Here is a 20,534-nt window from a genome sequence, read left to right on the forward strand (position 1 = left end):
CCTAGATGAAGGAAAATTGTCTAACATAGCATGATTTACTTGAAGACTTGACTAACATCATAATACATACTACATTCATAGGAGCGTTTCATCAAACATGTAATAGGCATGAACTTGTACATACATGGGGATTTCATGATATCATGCTAGTTAGACAATATTCCTTCATCTAGGCATTTTATCAAACATATGGTAGGCATAGTACATGTTAACACATTATACAACAATTAAACATCATGCTTCAATTCCAATTCCATCATACCAGGTTTTAGTCATGAGATTTCGTAAATCTTTATCTATACTAATCAACCCACATGGAATTTATCATCAAATCATAGGATAGATATCAATTCCTCATTTATCAACATGAAAGAGAACATACAAAGCATGAAAACATGAAGAAAATCTATAACCTGTAGTTAAAAAGGATTCTTGGACTTCATAGACGAAAGAAGTCCATGAATGAAAACTATGCATACCTTTGATCATGATTTCGTGAAGATTGATGGTGAAACCTTTCAGAATTTGAATCCCCAATAGAAACCCTAGTTTGTTCATTAGATAAACTTGAGAGAAACTAATATGTTTTGGGTGAAAAGTGGCTGAATCACGTGTTAAAGGGATTATATAGGGGTAGGAAGTTGACCCTTTTAATTCTGGACACGTCATTAAATTTTTAGTAAAATTTCCAGAGTTGGGCCCTTGGCGCAACGCGGCATTATCGCGCCGTGTTACTGGAAATTGACAATTGGGAAACTGTACGGTGGCGCAACGTGGAGCTATAGCGTTGCCACCTTGTCTACGACCTAGAAGTTTGGCGCGACGCGCCAGTATCGTGGAGCAACACTGGAATTTGACAATTGCCATTTGAGCTATCTCCACAACTCGTTGAAGGCTCAGGTCAAACACTGTCTCACTAAAAAGGCTCTAACTATTCGCCCGGGTGTCAAATTTTTGCAAATTATATATCGATGGAAATCTTATTCAATTTACCACGTGATAGGAAGTAAAAATTATAGAAATACCACGTGTATAAGAATGAATTTTTATTTCAAAGCAAATTCTAATATCCTTGAGATGATTTTCAAGTTAAGAAAAAGCACGGGATTACACCCACAAAGGCTAATATCCTTCGTACATTCTAATGTTTTGTTTAACAATCCTAGAAAAATGACCAAAAATTCGTCAACTTGTTTGAAATCATCATAATTCCATCTCGACTTGTAAACTAAAGCTTTAAATCCTGTAAGTGTAGCTAGTTCAGGCCTTCTCTCTTGTACCTATAGTAAACGTAAACAGTAGCAATTGAATTATTTAAAGCATAAAAGAAACCACTAGTCATATCAATATCAAGTTGACACTCAAACACCACAAATAAAGATAAATGTTATATATGCTGCAGCTATTCGTCCACTACAACATAATCTAATCAAATTGGATTTGCTATCTACTCTTTTATGCCATATTGATACACTTTTATACTACATTGATACACTTTGATACCGCATTGATACACTTTTATACTAGATTGATACACTTTTACACTACATTGATACAGTATATATACCACATAAATACACCTTTTATAGAGAAATTTGTACAAGCATATACAGTAATTCGTTATTCGTGAATTTGTTAACTTCATCTAAAATTTTTTGAAAATTTGTGCAAGCATATACAAAATTTATTGAACCCTGTACCCTTACTGTCCAAACATTCCTTAATTTTTTTGATTAAAAAAAGAGAGATAGCAAAAAAAAAAAATTCAAACTGCTGCTATAGTGTTAATTCATACGAAAAGAGATAGAACAATTATGGGTGAACTTGTATTTCATATTTTTATTTTTGTGATCACATCTGGAAAAATAAATGGGTGGATAAAGTGGACTTTTTTCAAAAAAAAAATAAAAAATTTAACAACATTAAAAGAAAAAATAAAAAAAATAGTGAAAAAAAAACAAAAAAAAAATAGGAAGAAAGAGAAATGCAACATTCGGGAGCCATTTTGGTGGAAATGGCTACTATATGGTAATATGAATTCAAGGGTCATTTTTGTGGAAATATTTTGGCCGACAGGCCATTCTTGTCCTTTCCCCAAGATAAAAACAATGAAAAGTTCAAGAAATATTCACTAATTCCATCACAATAAATATTTTTATAGATGAAATACTTTTAAAATTGTATAAATGTAATATATGATTGGTTTGATTTGGTTTGACCTCTTTTAGTCAAAATTAAATCATATCAATTATAGTTGGATTTTTTAAAAGTATAAAGGACAAAAATAACACCTAAAATTAAAATAATTTTACAATACTAGCACCTAAATTTAAAAATCCAGTAAATAACCATTAAGCATCATAATTTGGCCCTTTCAGTTTTGTGTAATGGGTCGAGCGATCTCAAAGTACACTTCTGCAACTTATTCTTTCTAACATAGTATGAGCTAACTAACCATTTCAACCAAATCTACTTGATAACGCTAGCAGATATGCTAGCAGCTTACTTCAACATAGTTTGATCTTTAATGGGTCCATTTTTTTTTTGGCTCCTTTTCTTTTTAAATAATGCAAAGTTTAATTCATTTCACTTTCAAAAGTCAAAGTAGACGTTGGACAATTCAACTGAACTTTTAGGTAGATTTATAAGTTTTATTCTAAACCATTTACATGACAATCTTTTTTTAAGTGATATAACATTATTAAAATAACATACCATTTGTTTTGTTTAGTTTTACTTATTTATACAATAAAATATAATATCATGTACTTTTAATATAATGCAATTGTTAAAGATATATATTTATATATAATAATGCTGCAGTTTCTATACATATACATATTCTATATAATAGTTATAGCATTTTTATGCACATTCTATACAATTTTTAACTACAATTATTATTTAGATACATATTTTATACGACTTTATATAGTTTCTACATGCATTTTAAAAATGTATCAATCTAGTATAAGAGAGTATCAATTGAGTATATGGACACTGCAAGTGTATCAATTTAGTATAAAAGTGTATTAATATGGTATAAAAAAATATCAATTGGATATATAGACTGCATATGCTTGCATAGAATTTTCTTTCTTTTTTAAAAAGTGTATCAATATAATATAAAAATGTATCAATGTAGTATAAAAGTGTATCAATTGAGTATAGGACTGCATGTGCCCAATTGGATCAAATAGCTAAAAAAAGGGAATTACTTTAGCCGATTGGCTATAGCATGTCCACCTTTTCAATTATGGACCATTTTTTAAAAAAATGGCCATGCCATGTCCTTTTTCCTTTTTAAAAAAACTAAACCAAGTCAAATCAAATCATTAGTTAGAATTTTTTTCGGTATGACTCAGTTTATGATTCGATTTTGTTCACCCTACCGTTCACTAAACGTATAGCCCTCACCTTTTAACATACTTCCTCCTCAAATAAATATCTTTTGTAAAATGCTTCTTGCTGACATGGGAATCGAACTCAATGTCTTTCTCATCATTGACAAAGGTCATTGCCTATTTAGCATCACACGGGTACCCAGCTATACAACACTACATATTCATCTTCTCAACATAGTCGTAGTCTGCTAGCTCCAGCTAAATTCACTCTAAAAAAATCTTGTAACCAGCCTCTATCTCAATCTTTACACCACCACGAAACCATCAAAAAGGTTCCACTCTACATCCTTCCACCGCCAAATCCAAACATCCTTCAATGATAGACTGGATCGATTTCCTCAATCACCCACAAAAGCATCAAAAGATTCAGTGTTTCTGGTTAAGCGATAAAAAGGTCGAGCAAAATTCATCAAATTGTTGGAAAGATTTCGGAGATTTCTAAAGATTGAGCTAAGAGAATCTCTACTATTTTTCTCAGTACAAGAGAAATAAGCGAGCGCTCAGCTCAATAAGATTGAAAAGACAGCGCAATTAGAAATTAAGGGATATCACATGGCATAAAGGAATACTGAGAATAAAAACAAGCTTGCGGAGAAGGAACCAAGGCAAAATTTTCCTTTGGACATGAGAACAAAAGTTGAGATTGTTCAAAATCAAATCATTTTAAACAGTAGATAAAGGACAACTGCCAAAACCTCTTTCCTCGGGTATAACAAGGTACAATGAGTTACTGAGTCTTCTATCACCTTTTAACAAGAAACAATGCAACAGTAACTTATGGTGGATTCTGTAATATGCTAAGATGTTTATATGGATGATGCATATGTGAACTAAACCCAACATGTTCTCCTCCCATCACTTTAATGGGAATACTTCGAGATCAACTTGTCAACATGAATTACAATATCATCTATGTGAGGTCGGACTGTCGCTTGAGGCTGAAGCATCCATGTCACAAACTGGTTAAGGTCATTGGGATATGGAGCATTAGGTTCAGTGGGCCACTTTATTTGTGCATTTACAATAGCCAATTGTGGACTTTCATCAGATTCCTCAAGTGCATACTCGAATGGAGACACTCCATACCTGGACATAAAAGCCAGGACGTTGAAAATTAATTATCTGTAAACTGACCTGCTCGAAACCAATTTCCCAGTTAATTAACATCTGCAATTGGTTAAAATATGCATGTCATGAGAATTTTTGTTTCTTAATCTGAAAAGAAAGAACATTTACTGTGAATTATTACTGAGCAACTCAGCACCAGATGATACTTCAGTTTGCTCACCAACTTACTTATTTAGGCATGTACAAGTCGTCAACAACAACATACCCAGCGTATTCCCCACAAAGTGGGATCCATGGAGGGTAAAGCGTACGCAATCCATACCACTACCTCAGATGAAGTAGAGATGTTTCCAATAGACCCCTGGCACATGACAACTAACAGCATAGCAAACAAACAACAAAAAGGGATAGCACACCACTAAATAAATAAAGAAACCAGACACCAAAGTGTACTACTATAAACTATCTATCCGAAATCACAAACATAAGCAAACCACCACCAAGGAACTAGTAGACACAGGCATATCACTATGACTACAGGCACAATCACAAGCAAAGCACTCCTCCCTACTAGTTAAGGTGCAATCCTACCCACTAACCATCTACCCTAATTTGCCCTCTCCACACCTTCCTATCAAGGGTCATGTCCTACCTAATCACCTCCATCCAATATTTCTTCAGCCTACCTCTATCCCGCCTGAAACCATCCATAGCCAGCCTCTCACACCTCCGTACTGGGGCATCCGTGCCCATCCTCACCACATGCCCGAACCATCTCAACCTCACTTCCCGCATCTTCTCTTCCATTGAAGTCACTCCCACCTTCTCTCGAATAGTCTCATTTCTAACCCTATCTCACCTAGAGAGTCCACACATCCATCTCAACATCCTCATCTCTGTCACCTTCAACTTTTGTATGTGGGAGTTCTTAATGCAAGAAATTTCGAAGTTAACTCTATGACTTGATTGAATTGAATATCATTTTATTGGACAATGTTGATGAAACTAACAGAGATGTCAAGAGTATAAAGACATTTTATTCTGCACAGCAAAAGCTACAAAAGATATCTGCAAAATAGTAGAGAGAGGTCTTACATTATAGCAAATAATGTACAACCTAATGACCAGACATCAGTTCTTTCATCAATATCATATTGGCTTGGGCAGTCCCACAATTCAGGTGCACGGAAAGATGCTGAAACATGCTCAGATGCCCATTCCTGGATGATAATCACAAAGCAGATCAAACCAAAAAGAAATGCATAAGAATGGGGTAAGGTGTGAACTGTAAGTAATAGAGCAAAGAAAGAGAGCAACATCCATAGGTTGTTAATACAACAATGGTGGCATTCTCCCTGTTCAGGCTCAAAAGTAGGGAAAGATGAGAAGCTTGCAGACATAATACGGCAGAAGATACATCTATATAATAGAAGAAGCATAAGTACCTGCAACTCTAGGGCCTCTGAGCGAGAACGAATTTGTCTTCTTGCAGGACGTGCATTTGCAAAATCCATTAATTTTGCAAGAGGTGCCTGTCCTTTTCTCTGTGTTAAGAGAACATTAACAGGTTTGACATCATTATGGGCGTACGGAGGATCAAAGTTGTGCATATGCTTGAGACCTGCACAAAGCTGTATATAAAACATTTTTCAGTGTCTCATTTTTTGGCTTCACAATTTCATGTGCACCTGACACTTCCTTTTTTCCTCTCAGATAATGAAAAGATGATCTTGTGCAGAACATACTGATTCTTGTTCACCTGATGAAATATTTGAAGCACCTCCAAAGTGGAAAAGAACTCCTTCTTTGCTTGCATGGTTTTGGCACTATCCAGTAATGTCCCATCCAAATGGACTGGAAATAATAAGTAAGCCTCCTGCTTCCTAGACTGGTCTGGTGAGACCTACCCAATATCCAATTAAAATAAGATCTTTAGAGAAACCCAGTGGCAACTGAAGATATATCATAGGGGAAAGACAACAAAGAAGATATAAATCAGCAAGCCTTAGCATGTCTTTCATAATTGACCAATAGCAGTTTGCTTAAACATTGTTCTCATGCCTAGAAGCCATAAGAGTATCATCTCAATGAGACATATGAATTGTGAACCCTCTGTGATTGTGAGCAGGTGTTCAGTTAGCAATAGGCATTTCTTCCAACGTCCCTACCCCCTTTCCTTTGTCTTTTGTGAAAGAAAAGAACTACAGGATACACTTCTTTGACCATTCACATGCATGTTCACACTTCTTCATACCTTCATCTTAAGAGAAAAGTTGAGGGAAATACATCTATTATGATGGGAATGAGTTCCTTGAAGCACATCTAAGACTCCTGGAATGGAAAAAGATGAACATTGTGCATGTGGTCACCTTCTTGCATGCTATGCACTCTCAACTTAATACTACGTGCGAATTAATTGTGAGAAGGCCTCTTAATAAGGGATAGCCTAGACTTGGAGCTGAGTGAATCACTAAATGAAGAAATTAGGGACCACTGCAATAATTTTCTTTTTCATGTGCAGATCAAAGCAAGTGCATGGATTTTAGTAATTACCTTGACCGAAATGAAAGCATGATCCAGGAGAGGAAGCAGATTGGGATGGCTAAACAGAGACGAAATGCGGATCTCCTCTTTCACTAACTCTAACTGTTCATTGTTCTGAATAAGAACTTTCTTCATGGCATAAGTTCCACCATCTAAACATTCAGATACAATGCATTGCAAACACTATAATGTTAACACGACAATTTACAAAGTCTTAATAAAAAGAAGAGAAATATGAAAATACAACAATTGTACAACTGTCTGCACTATTTTTTTAAGAGCGAGAGTCATAAATCTGACTGCACCAGCCACCAGGTCCATAAGCAAACAATATCTGACCTGTTAAGTGGAAAAATTGTTGCAGAACTAACTTTGCCATTTTAGGCAATGAAAAGAAAGTCATCCAGAGGCAAAAAGAGAAGATAAAAAGCAAAGATAAGATTTCAATGCACTCTCTTCTTTTCAATTGTAAACAGTATAAACATGTATAAAAAGAGTGCATTTTTCTTTTCCTGATAAGAGAAGTTGGGGTGGGAAGGGATGTTGGACAAACCTTTAATGCACAAATTGACAACTACAACCAAAACAAATTGTATACAATTTGAACCCCTCTAATTCACAAATCAGATCTAATTTCCATTATCCATTATGCACAGTATAGTCCCGTTGACCCAATTGTCAGATCACAAGGGAAAAAGCAAAAATGTCAACAGCAACTACTACTATGCACCACAATCCCAACGTAATTTGAGTCAGAACCCTCAAAATGCACTCAGTTCCATCTGGTGGACCTGCTAAAAATCCGATTCAATTGTCACCTTACAAGGGGGGAAATGCCGATCAATGTGATTCAAAAATCTGATTCAATCGTCAGATTACAAAAAAAAAAAGGGAAAATGGAACTTCCTGTTTCCACAAATTAATTTGACCCAACTATCGGAAACAACAACGGGTAACTAGAAATGCAAATTCCATTTTTTAGGTTACTCATATTGAGTAGTGGAATCCGTACCAGAGACATGAGAAGGATCCTTGAATTCTTTTGAAATTCCAGGTTTAGAAGGGTCAGAACTGAGCTCCTTGACGAGGAAGAGATTGGCCAAACTGCCTCCGCCGATTGGCTTGAGGATCCTGAACCTATTCTCATTGATCCAAACATCTCCTCCGCCATTGGCACTGTCATACAAAGCATTCAGCCCCGAGAACGAGCATCCCATTTTTTTCTCTCTTCTTAATCAATGGGTCAGCTCGTTCTGCTTCTCTCTCTCACTTTTCAGAAAGATGGATTTTTCCTTCCTCCTCTTTCCCTTCCTGGATCTCTCACAAGTCCCTCCGTACATAAATACTTAACCATTTTGAACTTGCATAAAATATACCGAGAATTCAGGAGATTTAAAATACTCTCAAGTTACGTGTAATGGTATAAAAATATCATTGGCTTATCTATTAGGTTTAAAATCTTATTTTTATATAAAATTATTTAATAGCTCAACTTATCTATATTAGACTATATAAAATTTCTATTTTTTTTATTAATATTAACAATTAAATAGTGCACAATATTAATTTTTTGTCTTTATAAATTGATCTGATAAATAAAAAAAATTATAAATAGACATTTCTAAAAAATTATTACGTATACATAGTTGTATTAGTTGATTGTGAGATATAGCATATAAAATATTTACTTTTACAACAAATTCTAATATATAGAAAAATAATTATATATTAAATTTTCATATTACTTATTTTTATGAAAGTCTCTGTTCATTCTTTTTTATATACTATATCAAAATTATGTTTTATATACTATATCAAAATTATGTTTTTCAGTTTTATTGTCTGCTTTCACGATATCTTCATAAAAATATGTAGTATATTTATACAATGAAAATTTATGATATGATTATATATTATACAAATTGTATTCATATCATAAAAATACATGATATATTTATACTATACAAATTATATTTATAGCATAAATACATGACATATTAACTATATAAATTATATTTATATCATAAACATACATGATATATTTTCGATATAAAAAGTTTATACCATGTAACATTGAAAATATATATTTATTTTTAATAAATAAATTTTTTAACAAGAAAAGTACTTTCGATATAATGAGTTATACCATAAATATTTATCTTATAAATTATATAAAAAATATAATAATAATCTAACTTTGACATAAATTATATTTATATAATAAAAATACATGGTATATCTGTACTTCCAACATAATGATTTTTATTCCATGAATATTTATCCATAAAAATTATGATTAACACATTACATTAGAATTAAAAATACACAATAATGAAATAAGAGATAATGCATCAAACCACCCCTCCCCCCGAACTTGTCTTCCCAACTTACTTTAGTACTTAAACAAATCTTTCATTTATTTACCCCCTTAACATCTTTGGAGTGAATTAATTTCACCCTTTAATATATAATACCACTCTCATGAGGGAGAATGCATCACACTCGCTGACACGTCAGCGTCACATTGGAACTACGTAAATAAAGTATTTTTTTAATATTTTTTTATATATAAGTAAAATATATATAAAAATATATATAAATATTATATATATATATAAATAAATATTATATATATATATATGTTTTTAAATATATATAAAATATTTTAAATTTTAAAAATAAGCCCCCCCCCCCCCCCCCCCCCCCCATTTTCCATCTTTTTCATAACCCCCTTTCCCCCCCTCTCTCCCGTCCACCACCACACCTGCACACACCCTATCCACCCCAGTTCACCCCATACTGTCACACCTGCACACACCCTTATCCACCTCCGTCCACCCCCCATAACCACACCTGCACACACACGTCATATTTTTCGACGAATCTTCACCTAAAAACTCCATTACCACCATAAAAAAATATCATAAAATAATGATAAAAAACTCAACCACCAGTAAATTCGATCAAATCAACACCAAATTCTCTAAAATCAACAACCAAACATTCAAATCATGTCAATTTTTTAATTTTCAAATTCAATTTCATTTTTTGTTATTGGGGATGAAGGAGAAGAAATTGGAGGTAGAGGTGTGATTTAGTAATTGGAGAAGTAATTGAGGTTAGATTTTGGAGGGGAGCTGGTGGTGGTGGCCAGCAGGTTTGGGAGGAAATTAGGATGAAGTGGGATGGGGGGGGTAGAAGAAGAAGGAGAGAATTATATATATATATATATATATATATATTAGTAGGCATTTTAAAAATAAAAAATAAAAAAATCATGCATTTTTTCTTTTATTTTAAAATGTCACGTCAGCATTAGGGTTGAAATTAATTCACTTTAAAGATGTTAAGGGGGGTAAATAATTATTTCTAAAGTTTAAGTGCTAAACTAAGTTGTCGGGACAAGTTCAGGGGGTTTTGATGTATTATCTCATGAAATAATACTAGATGATTAACATACATGAAAATAAAAAGAAACATATACGAACAAATAATAAAATACTTAGTTTATTTAAGAATATTTGAGTTTTGAAGACAAAGAGAGAGAAAGATTTGGAAGCATGGATTATCTTTTTACTTTTAATTTAAAGATTGAAAATATATCTCTTAAATTAAGGTGAACTGATAATTAGTTATAACATTAAATTAAGAATTATAATTATCTTTTATGATTTTTTTTAAATGGCTATATATCTAAAAAAATTATTTTGTAGTATTAAAAAAGTACTATTATTTATGTAGTTAAGTTTTAAAGATTATCTTTTCATATAATTTGTCTAAATAAAAGGGTAAAATAGGTCTAATAAGTAAATGGGGAGGACATTTTAGGCTCAATAGATAGACAGAAAGAATATTTTAGACCCAATAGATAGACGGAGAGTATTTTTACACCATTTTACATAATTAAAGGAAACTTTAGACCCTTTTTCATAAAATATAACTTGCATAAAATAAAGAAGAGAAAATACATCATTTCACCATCAAACTTGTCTGCATAACTTACTTTAGACCTTTAACTTTACGGGTAATTATATACCCCCTTTAATAAATTTAAAATGTATTAAATACCACCCTATAATTATACTACCAGTCTCACAAGGGAAAGTGTGTTGCACTCGCGCCCACATCAGCGCCATATTAACGCCATGTCATCGCCACGTCATAATTTTTTTAAAAACAAGTAACTCAACTATAAGTATATTATTTAATAATTTAGTAAAAAAAAAAAAACCCCTACCCCCATTCCAGTTCGATCCCTTCCCATCCATAACTCATCTTTTTCATCTTTTCCGACCACCACTATCACTACCGTCACCGCCATTGATGTCGCACTGAGAAGGGTGGTTCAATCTCCATTTCACCAAATACTTCACCATCCCCTAAAAAGGTATTTGAAAAATTGCCTTTTTCGACTACTACCACCACCGTAGCCGCCATATCCAACGCTACTGAAGATGATCCAGTCTCCATTTCATCAATTGCTTCATCATCCTCCAAAAAGGTTTCTGAAAAAAATACTTTCTTCTACCTCCACACCACCATCATCGTTGTTATTGCCGTAGCCACTGAGATGGGTTGTTCATACTCCATTTCACCAACTACTTCACTATCTACCAAAACACTTTCTTCTACCACCACCACGGAGATGAGGATGGTCCACCTTTCATTTCATAAATTACTACACCACCACCTGCATTTTTACCTTTCTCAAAATGGGTATCCGAAAAATCACCTTTCTCCACCACCACTACTACTAATGAAGCCACGGCGGCACCACCACTCCCATTTTCAAGGTTCACTAACAATAAAAATCTGCGGCAAACACTCTCAGAACCACCAATTTTTTATTCTTTTACTGCCCTTTGCCATTTGATGAAACACACTCAGTCATCGAAAAACACCAAGAATAATTCAATATCTATAAAATCGCCTCTCCATCGATCAATTTCTAATCCCACAGCTGCTGATATTGTTCTTGGAACTCCGACATTGACTTTAGAAACTACATTAGTGAAACTAATGTTTAATTATATGGTTGAATTAAATGTGCATAAAAGGGAGTATTTTTCTTTTAATTTTTATTAAGGGCGGGGGTGGTGGGGTTCGAAGAAGAAAGGTGGGGAGCGGGGTATTTTCTTTTTAATTTCTATTAAATATTTAAGGAATCGTCTTTAATAAAACAAAAAATGCTCCTTTATATTTTTTTAAGCCACGTCAGCATTAGGATTGTATTTAATACACTTTAAAAATATTTAGGGGGGCATATAATTGCCCGTGTAGTTTAGGATTTAAAGTAAGTTTGGCCGACAAGTTCAAGGGGGAAATGATGTATTTTCTCAATAATGAACAGAGGAATAACTTTTTTATATAATTTTTAAAATATAATAAATTTTTTATTTTAAAAAGTATAACGTATAATTTTATTTATTTTAAATAATATAATGAGTGATGTATTATATTTAATATTAAAAATATAATAAATAAAAATAAATATTTGTTAATTAAATAAATTAAATAAATATTGCTGGATATTTTAAAATTAAAAAAAAGGAGTAATATAAAAGTATTACATCCGTACAAGTTATCATTTTTCTTGGATCAACCACATGTATGTATGCGTAATTTGTTCATTTTCACTTTTTCAGCGTCAACCGACCTTCCATCCCAATTGGCTTGGGAGGTAATTTAGCACCTTTATTATTTATTTATTATTATTTATTTTAATTTTGTGGCATTATTTAATTTGACATAAAATTAAGAAAGAAAATGATGATTTTATATTTGTGATCTAAAATAAAATTTAGATATTTGTACGATTATAAAATACTCTCTCAATTCACTTTTACTTGTACACTTTAATCCCCATACGTTCCTTAAAATATAATGATAATATGAGGATTTTATCATAATTTTCATATTAATTAATGTATTATCTTAGGTAATGAAAATAAGTTGTATGGTAGCTGCTTAGACTTATGCAGCGACTAGTCAAACATGATTTATTTATGAGAAAATCTATGTACTACTTTAATCATTATGCGGGGTTTGATTATTCATGTGTTATTTATCCACCATCTATCACGCATAAAATTCTATGTAAATTTTCGCATAACTTATACATATATTAGTTATGCAGGTTCTAAATTACAAATCAAACACCATATTGATTTTATACATGAATGACTTAACTCCTAATCAACTACCAAACGTCATATTACTTGTGTAGAATTTAATACTTGCATAACTGATCTTCAAATCAGCCACCAAAAGACTCCTTAATGTTGAGGATAAAATATGAAAAAAAAAATACTTTCTCTCTTAATATGCTAAAGAGACAAGTAAAACTAAAAGTGTATTTTTAGTACAGTAGATAAGTAAAATTTAGCGGATGGAGTATTTCATAAAAGTTATTAATAAAAATAGTTTATGTGTGTTGCAGTATTTTGAATCAATATGTGACATGTGTGAGAGAGGAGATATCCATAATGTTTTCATTATCGAGTGTTCGGATCAAAGATGAACCAGATATCTTGAACTTTGGCTCATCTTCGATGTTGTTACATTGGAGACTAAGCAAAAACTCATGGTCCAAAGTTTATAAAGGACTAGTGTCTCGAAGATAGAACAAAAGTACAAGCAGACGAATACACCATATATCTCCGTATGAGATCATACAAGTTGTAGAGGAATATTAGTTGACATGCATCATAGTATTTCTGGATGGAGCTGTTAGGGTTTTTGCCCTGATTTTTTTACTAAATTTAAGTTTTAATTTTCTTAGAAGGAAAATAAAAGTAATATCATAATTTTTTTTATTTTTTCTTAAAGAAAAATATAAAACTATTCTATATTTGGAAAACCTCTTTGTTGGAGGAAAGGTTTTGGACATGCATAAATAGAAAACCCCCTTCTCATACTATAACACAATAATATCCACAATGTAATCGTTTAAGAGTTTTGGTTAGGGAAAGATTTTCTCTCGTTAGTTTTTGTGTTTTTTAAAATATTAGGTTTTATAATATGTAGGCAATTGGCCAAAACATATAATAATTTTATGTTTTTTAGTATTGTTTTCTTTGTCATCTGATTTATCATCTCATGGTTTGCAACTAATAGCTTCCACATGACGCCCTCTCGATTTCGAACCCAAGAAGTGGTAGCAAAGCCTACGGTTCAAAGATCCAGTGGTTTGGTGAAACGAGGTTGAAAACAAGTTCATGGAGGTTCAAACCAATTTGCAATCAGTTTCATGATAATGAGGATTTTTGTCGAACTACATGTGGAGAACAAGTTTCAACCATATTTTCAACATTTCTGCTGCTGCATCTTTAAAAATAAAAATAAAATATTTCTTTTAAACCAATTTTTGACCATGATAATTTAAACCTTATTTTTAACCATGATAAATAGCAGTGGTGAAGATTTTGTGAAAAACGAAGTTCATGCATGTGAAGAAGGCGGATCAAGTGAAGAAAATCAAGCCCAAAGAGGGAGATTTATTTGGGGTTTTGCCCTGATTTTCTTACTAAATTTAAGTTTTACTCTTTTAGAAGGAAAATAAAAGTAATACCATAATTAATTTTATTTTTTCTTAAAGGAAAATATAAAACTCTTTCATATTTGGTAAACCTCTTTATTGAAGAAAGGTTTTGGACATCTATAAATAGAAGACCCTCTTCTCATACAACAACACAATAACATCAATAATGTAGTCATTTAAGAGTTTTGGTTAGGGGGAGATTTTCTCTCTTATTATTTCTTGTGTTTTTTTTAAATATTAGATTTTATAATATGTAGGCCAATTGACCAAAACATATAATAATTTTATGTTTTTTGGTATTATTTTCTTTGTCGTCTGATTTATCGTCTTATAGTTTGAAACTCATAACTTCCGCATGACGCCCTCTCGATTTCGAACTCAACAGGAGCTTTACTATTAGACATAATACTTTGGAGCTCGAGTGAAGCTTTTCTATTGGTTAATGTTATTACCTTTGTTTTCTATAAATAGTAGTCTTGACACGTGTAAAGGATTATATTTAAGCAATATACTAATTTTCTTGTGCTCGAACCTTTCTATATTTCACTGGGTCTAAGCGATCACGTGTCACGTATTTTCATATCAATTTATCTTTGGATGTTAGACTCGTTATACATTAACTTCTCCCATTGGATTTAAACAACAAACAATGAAGTTCTGCTGTTTCTGTTATGAAATATAAAGAAAGAAGAGGAGTAGAGAGAATAGAAAGAGTGATTTTTATTTCTTCTCTTGAGGGATGAGAGATCGTAAGATTGTAAATACAATGAATAAAACTCCTCTATTTATAGGGGAAATTTACTCCTAGCCTGAGTAAAAGACGGATGCTTCAAATCCTAATAGATATCAAAGTAGATCTTGATAGACATTCACTATAATGTAAATACATTTATAAAACTCTCCCTTGAATGTCTAATTGGTAGATAATGTGCCTCGTTAAAACCTTACTAGAAAAAACCCAGTAGAAAAAAAAATCTAGTAAAGGAAAAAGAGTACACATCTCTAATAATACGCATTTCGGCTGCCTCATTAAAAACCTTACAAGAAAAATCCAGTGGAATAAAACCTCGAAAAGGGAGCACAACTCGTATTAACTCCCCCTAATGATAACATCTTTTACCTTTGTATCTCGATCTTGTGGAACATCTTCATAAAAGTTGCAATTGGAGAAGATTTGGTGAATAAATTAGTCACATTGTCAGTTGAACGAATCTATTGCACGTTAATATCATCATTCTTTTGTAGCTCATGTATGTAGAAAAACTTTGGCAAAATGTGCTTCGTTCTATCTCCATTTATGAATCCCCCCTTAAGATGTGCTGTGTATGCTGAATTATCTCTGTATAAAATTATGGGTAGATTGTCATATTTCACGCCATATTTTTCTCGAATGAGATGTATCATGGACCTCAACCTACACATTCTCGGCTTGCTTCATGAATAGTGATACAAGAATAATCACGGAGATGAACTTATGAGAGTGCACGTCGAACCCAAGACTAAAAGCGTGCAAGTGAAGTGCAAAGGAACACCATATCACACACCAAGAACGGGTCATACACTACACTCAATAGGCACCTTTTGTCTTCCCTTCATTAAGGGTTTTTGAGACATTTCACTTATGTTTGTAATAAGTCTATAAATAGACTAGTTTTAGGTCTTTAGTTCTTTAGTTGTTAAATGATATTGAAAGACTATTCTCTAGAGAGAGAGGGAGTTGTAACCAAAACTAGGGCAAGAACAAGTGTGGTACTCACTTGTGTTGCAAAATTGGCTAGAAACGTTGGTGCTTGAGTGGTGGATTCCCTCTTGTGTCTTCGTAGAAGTGTGGTGTTACTATTGTAAGTCTTAGGGGTCCTTGGATTTGAGATATCCTTCGGTTCTTTAGTCTTGTAATAGTGTATGTCTCACTACCTATCTTTACTTTCATATACTAGTTTGTTCTTGTTTTAGTGAAAATCGTTGGTTCTTGTTATCTTGTGTTATTATTCCTCTTGTTATCTTATGTTGTCCTTGAGTTTGTGGGTTGTTCTTGTATCATTTGGTATCAGAGCAAGGTTTGATTTTGTTCCAACAAAATCAATCTTGGGATTGTTATCTTGAAAATAAAAAAAATGAAAAAGAAGAAAAAAAAAAAGTTACTGTTCACGTTTTTTGGGTCTTTCAAAAAAACTTGATTTTTGTGTGTTTTGTGTGTTTCAAGTATTAGATCTTTGTTCCCTAACACTATTAGAGTCTAGAAATTAAAAATTCCAACAAAAAAAGTGTCAAAATAAAAAATCCCAAAAAAATATTAAACCCGTTTTTGACCCTAGGTCAAATTTTGAGTTTTTGATTTTGTGTTTTTCTTATGTGTTTTAGTGTTAGATTTGTGTTCTCTAACATTATAGGAGTATTGGGTTCAAATTTTGAGCGAAATTGGAGGTTATTTGAGTCATCCACCATTGTTGAGCTTGAGTTTGAAAAAACTTGAAGGGTTATTTTCGGTACAATCCCATGAAAACCGAGGCTTCAAATGCACAAACAATGGATAATAATGCCATCAATCTCATTTTGGCTCGTGCTGATGCTATGCCCCGAGACTTTGCTAGGGCAAATATGGGTTTTGAAAAACTTAGCTCGTACGTGGTAACTATGAGTGAGAGGTTGATCGAATGGGGAGTCGAAGGAACTCTCGTGTTTGACTCCTGACACTTTACTTTCAATGACCAATCCTCCAAGACCATCACCTAATTTCGTAAGCCAAGCTCCAAATAGCCCTCAAAATTGAGACATAACTAGGCCCATTTCCCCACAATTCGATCAAGTCCAACAAGGACTTGGACGCCAAATGCCTACACTAAAATCGAACCCTCCCATCCAAGATCCACTTAACCAAAGGCATCAACTTTCACCAATTCAAATTCCTTCCGTCCAAGCTCCACAACCGAAGCTCCGCTTCACTAAACCAACCCTCTTGACTGAAGCTCTACTCTACCAAAATCAATATGTCCATGTAGAGGAGAATGGTAGAAAGAAACATGAAGGATATGGGGTCTACGACAATGCTTGTATGATGGTAGGAGACCTGAATCGGATGAGATTGAAGGTAAAACTCAAGATGGAGAGAAAGCCAAGATTCAAAATGAAGATGTCGGCCGAGATTTGTTATTATTGAGCTTGCGGGTTCTCCATGTTTTACGGACTGTTTTGAGTGGCTTCCTTTAAGTGGCCAATTGAACGAGGTTAAGCCATGAATTTGTGGGCAAATTCCTCTCAAGATGGAGAGGATGATACAAGAATAATCACGGAGATAAACTTATGAGAGTGCGCGTCGAACCCGAGACTTGAAGCGTGCAAGTGAAGTGCAAAGGAACACCATATCACACACCAAGAACGGGCTATACACTACACTCCATAGGCACCTTTTGTCTTCCCTTCATTAAGGGCTTTTGGGACATTTCACTTATGTTTGTAATAAGTCTATAAATAGACTAGTTTTAGGTCTTTAGTTCTTTAGTTTTTAAATGATATTTAAAGACTATTCTCTAGAGAGAGAGGGAGTTGTAACCAAAACTAGGGCAAGAACAAGTGTGGTACTCACTTATGTTGCAAAATTGGCTAGAAACATTGGTGCTTGAGTGGTAGATTCCCTTTTGTGTCTTCGTAGAAGTGTGGTGTTATTATTGTAAGTCTTAGGGGTCCTTGGATTTGAGATATCCTTTGGTTATTTGGTCTTGTAATAGTGTATGTCTCACTACCTATCTTTACTTTCAAGTACTAGTTTGTTCTTGTTTTAGTGAAAATCGTTGGTTCTTGTTATCTTGTGTTGTTATTCTTCTTGTTATCTTATGTTGTCCTTGAGTTTGTGGGATGTTCTTGTATCAAATAGCTATTATCTCAGCATGATTCGATGAAGTGGCTACGATAGACTGCTTTGTATATCTCCAAGATATGGCAGTACCACCACATATAAACACATAGCCTATTTGAGACTGAGCTTTATACGGGTCAGATAAGTATGCAACATCAGCATGACCAATAAGATTGGGACTACAATCTTTATAATAAAAAAAGCTCATGTGTTTTATCCCATTTTGATGTCTCATAGTAGGAGTAGAAATATACCTTGCTAACAAATTGACTAAAAAGGCTATAGGTCTTATAGTATTTGCAAGGTACATGAGTGCATCAATTGCACTAAGATATGGTACTTCATAATAATCCAATTCGGTATATTTTGAATTTTAGCAAATAATCTATTGCTTTGAAAACTCTCCAAGAGTTCCAATGATGTTCAAGTAATAAGCTTATACAATATAAGGATTATAAATAAGTTTCCCAAAAACTTTTATATGCTTCAAGAATTTTGAATCCTTAAAAGTTTTTCACATAAGTTTTGTCAATTGATAATATTCAACATTTCATGAGTGGCATCTTCAAATATCTGGACTGCAAATCAAATAAGTTTAATACTTACCAAGATGCATCCTTTCATGTCACTTGATAAAAGTTTCTACGTCAGCATGCTAAATTAACGTAGAATTAAGATCCTCGTAATCTTTCACAATATGCCAATATTGTGTCAAATATATTGATGATATATTATTTAGTATCGGTTCACAATACGACATAACATTTTGAGATCTCATCACTTCATCATTTTCAGGTACATGAACCTCTCATAAGGTTTCATGAAGTGGTATATCATAGGCCCTTCAAGAGCTCATTGCCTTCTTATTATGATTATTTGGTCCTTATTTTTTAAGGACTATTTCATTTGAAACCGATCAGTCTACCATGCTTTACGCATGCATAGACTTTGTCCTTTAGAAACACAAAATAAGAGAACTTGCGCTTAATATGAGATGCTTTAAACATTTGACTTGAATTATATTTTGGATGAGGATATGGTAATAATTCCTAACATATTTTATAGCACTTATAATCTCCCCCTTATGTTAGGAAAACTAATATACATCCTCTACTTCTTTGTGCAATCCATCTTTGTGCATTATGGTATATTCATTACTCTTATGCCGCACATTAAAATTATTAGATGGAATAATTGGTTCCCGATCTTTAACCAATTGAAAGGGAAGAAATAATCATAATTTATTGGTCTAATGCATACAAATGCTATTGCAATATATCATATTTTAGACAAATACATGAAGTTTTGTTCTCATTAATAATGGTTTAGCTATTTATCGAAGGCATTCAATGCCAAAGCATCATCATCAAGATAACTTTCTTGATTGCACAATCTGAAAATTATGTTCTTAACTCAATTTTATTGAGCAGACAACTTTATGAATGTCAAACTACAGGTTGACAATGAATGTACATATGATCATCTTATTGATACAGCTTTTCAACATATCACATGATAGATGAACGGGCCTTTATTCACCTTTTGTAATTTTCAAATTTGAAGGGATCTAATCACAATATTAGTTGGTCCAACCAACTTATCATGAGAACAAATGACATAAACAATTCTTGAAGAATTTTCTAGTTCTTCAATTCATGCACATCTTTGAGATGTCACAATCGTTCATATCAATTTATAAAATTTTATTCTAGTAAACTCCAAGTTTACCATAATATGTACTTTTTCTTTAGTAAATTTCAGATTTACTATTACATGAATAAATTTCAGACTACTTCAGAAGTAGATTTCAAAATTATTCAACCTCTTTCAGAGGTGAGTTGTGATACAATCACAATCAAGTGCACGTTTACATTAATAAGTTTCTCATTCCCCAGGAATAAAATATAATCGTGTCTTAATCCTATTAAATTATGATAGCTTATGACCTCTTTTAAGATTTTGCTACTTCAGAAGCAAATCGAGCCATACGTATGATGTAGAGAATTTTTTTCTCTCTAGCATATCTTATAATCATATAAGCATGTGAAAATATCATCACTTTTGATGATCATTATCATATTGTCTCTCCACACTTATATTTGTGCATTCAATCACTTGTCTTCTT

General features: G+C 32.9%; 1 protein-coding gene across 1 annotated transcript; it reads right to left on the reverse strand.

Moving 5' to 3' along the window:
• Nucleotides 1-3,990: 3,990 nt before the first annotated feature.
• LOC107851141 (probable serine/threonine-protein kinase DDB_G0291350) lies at nucleotides 3,991-8,452 on the reverse strand. The gene is made up of 6 exons (XM_016696068.2): nucleotides 8,029-8,452; nucleotides 7,026-7,168; nucleotides 6,232-6,375; nucleotides 5,918-6,103; nucleotides 5,568-5,692; nucleotides 3,991-4,490 (listed from the first exon to the last, which is right to left on the reverse strand). The coding sequence occupies exons 1-6, from the start codon at nucleotides 8,231-8,233 to the stop codon at nucleotides 4,265-4,267; spliced, it is 1,029 nt and encodes a 342-aa protein (XP_016551554.1). The 5' UTR covers nucleotides 8,234-8,452; the 3' UTR covers nucleotides 3,991-4,264.
• Nucleotides 8,453-20,534: the final 12,082 nt, after the last annotated feature.

The sequence above is a fragment of the Capsicum annuum genome, chromosome 12 (assembly GCF_002878395.1).
Source record: "Capsicum annuum cultivar UCD-10X-F1 chromosome 12, UCD10Xv1.1, whole genome shotgun sequence".
NCBI classification, from domain to species: domain Eukaryota; kingdom Viridiplantae; phylum Streptophyta; class Magnoliopsida; order Solanales; family Solanaceae; genus Capsicum; species Capsicum annuum.

Bases quoted from the DNA above. Each gene is read 5' to 3' on its own strand.
- LOC107851141 (XM_016696068.2), bottom strand. From the start codon at position 8,233: ATGGGATGCTCGTTCTCGGGGCTGAATGCTTTGTATGACAGTGCCAAT. The intron at 7,169-8,028 runs GTACGGATTCCA...CTGAATGTTTAG, and splicing joins GGATCCTTCTCATGTCTCTG to ATGGTGGAACTTATGCCATG. The intron at 4,491-5,567 runs GTAAGACCTCTC...TTTTATGTCCAG, and splicing joins TGTACATTATTTGCTATAAT to GTATGGAGTGTCTCCATTCG.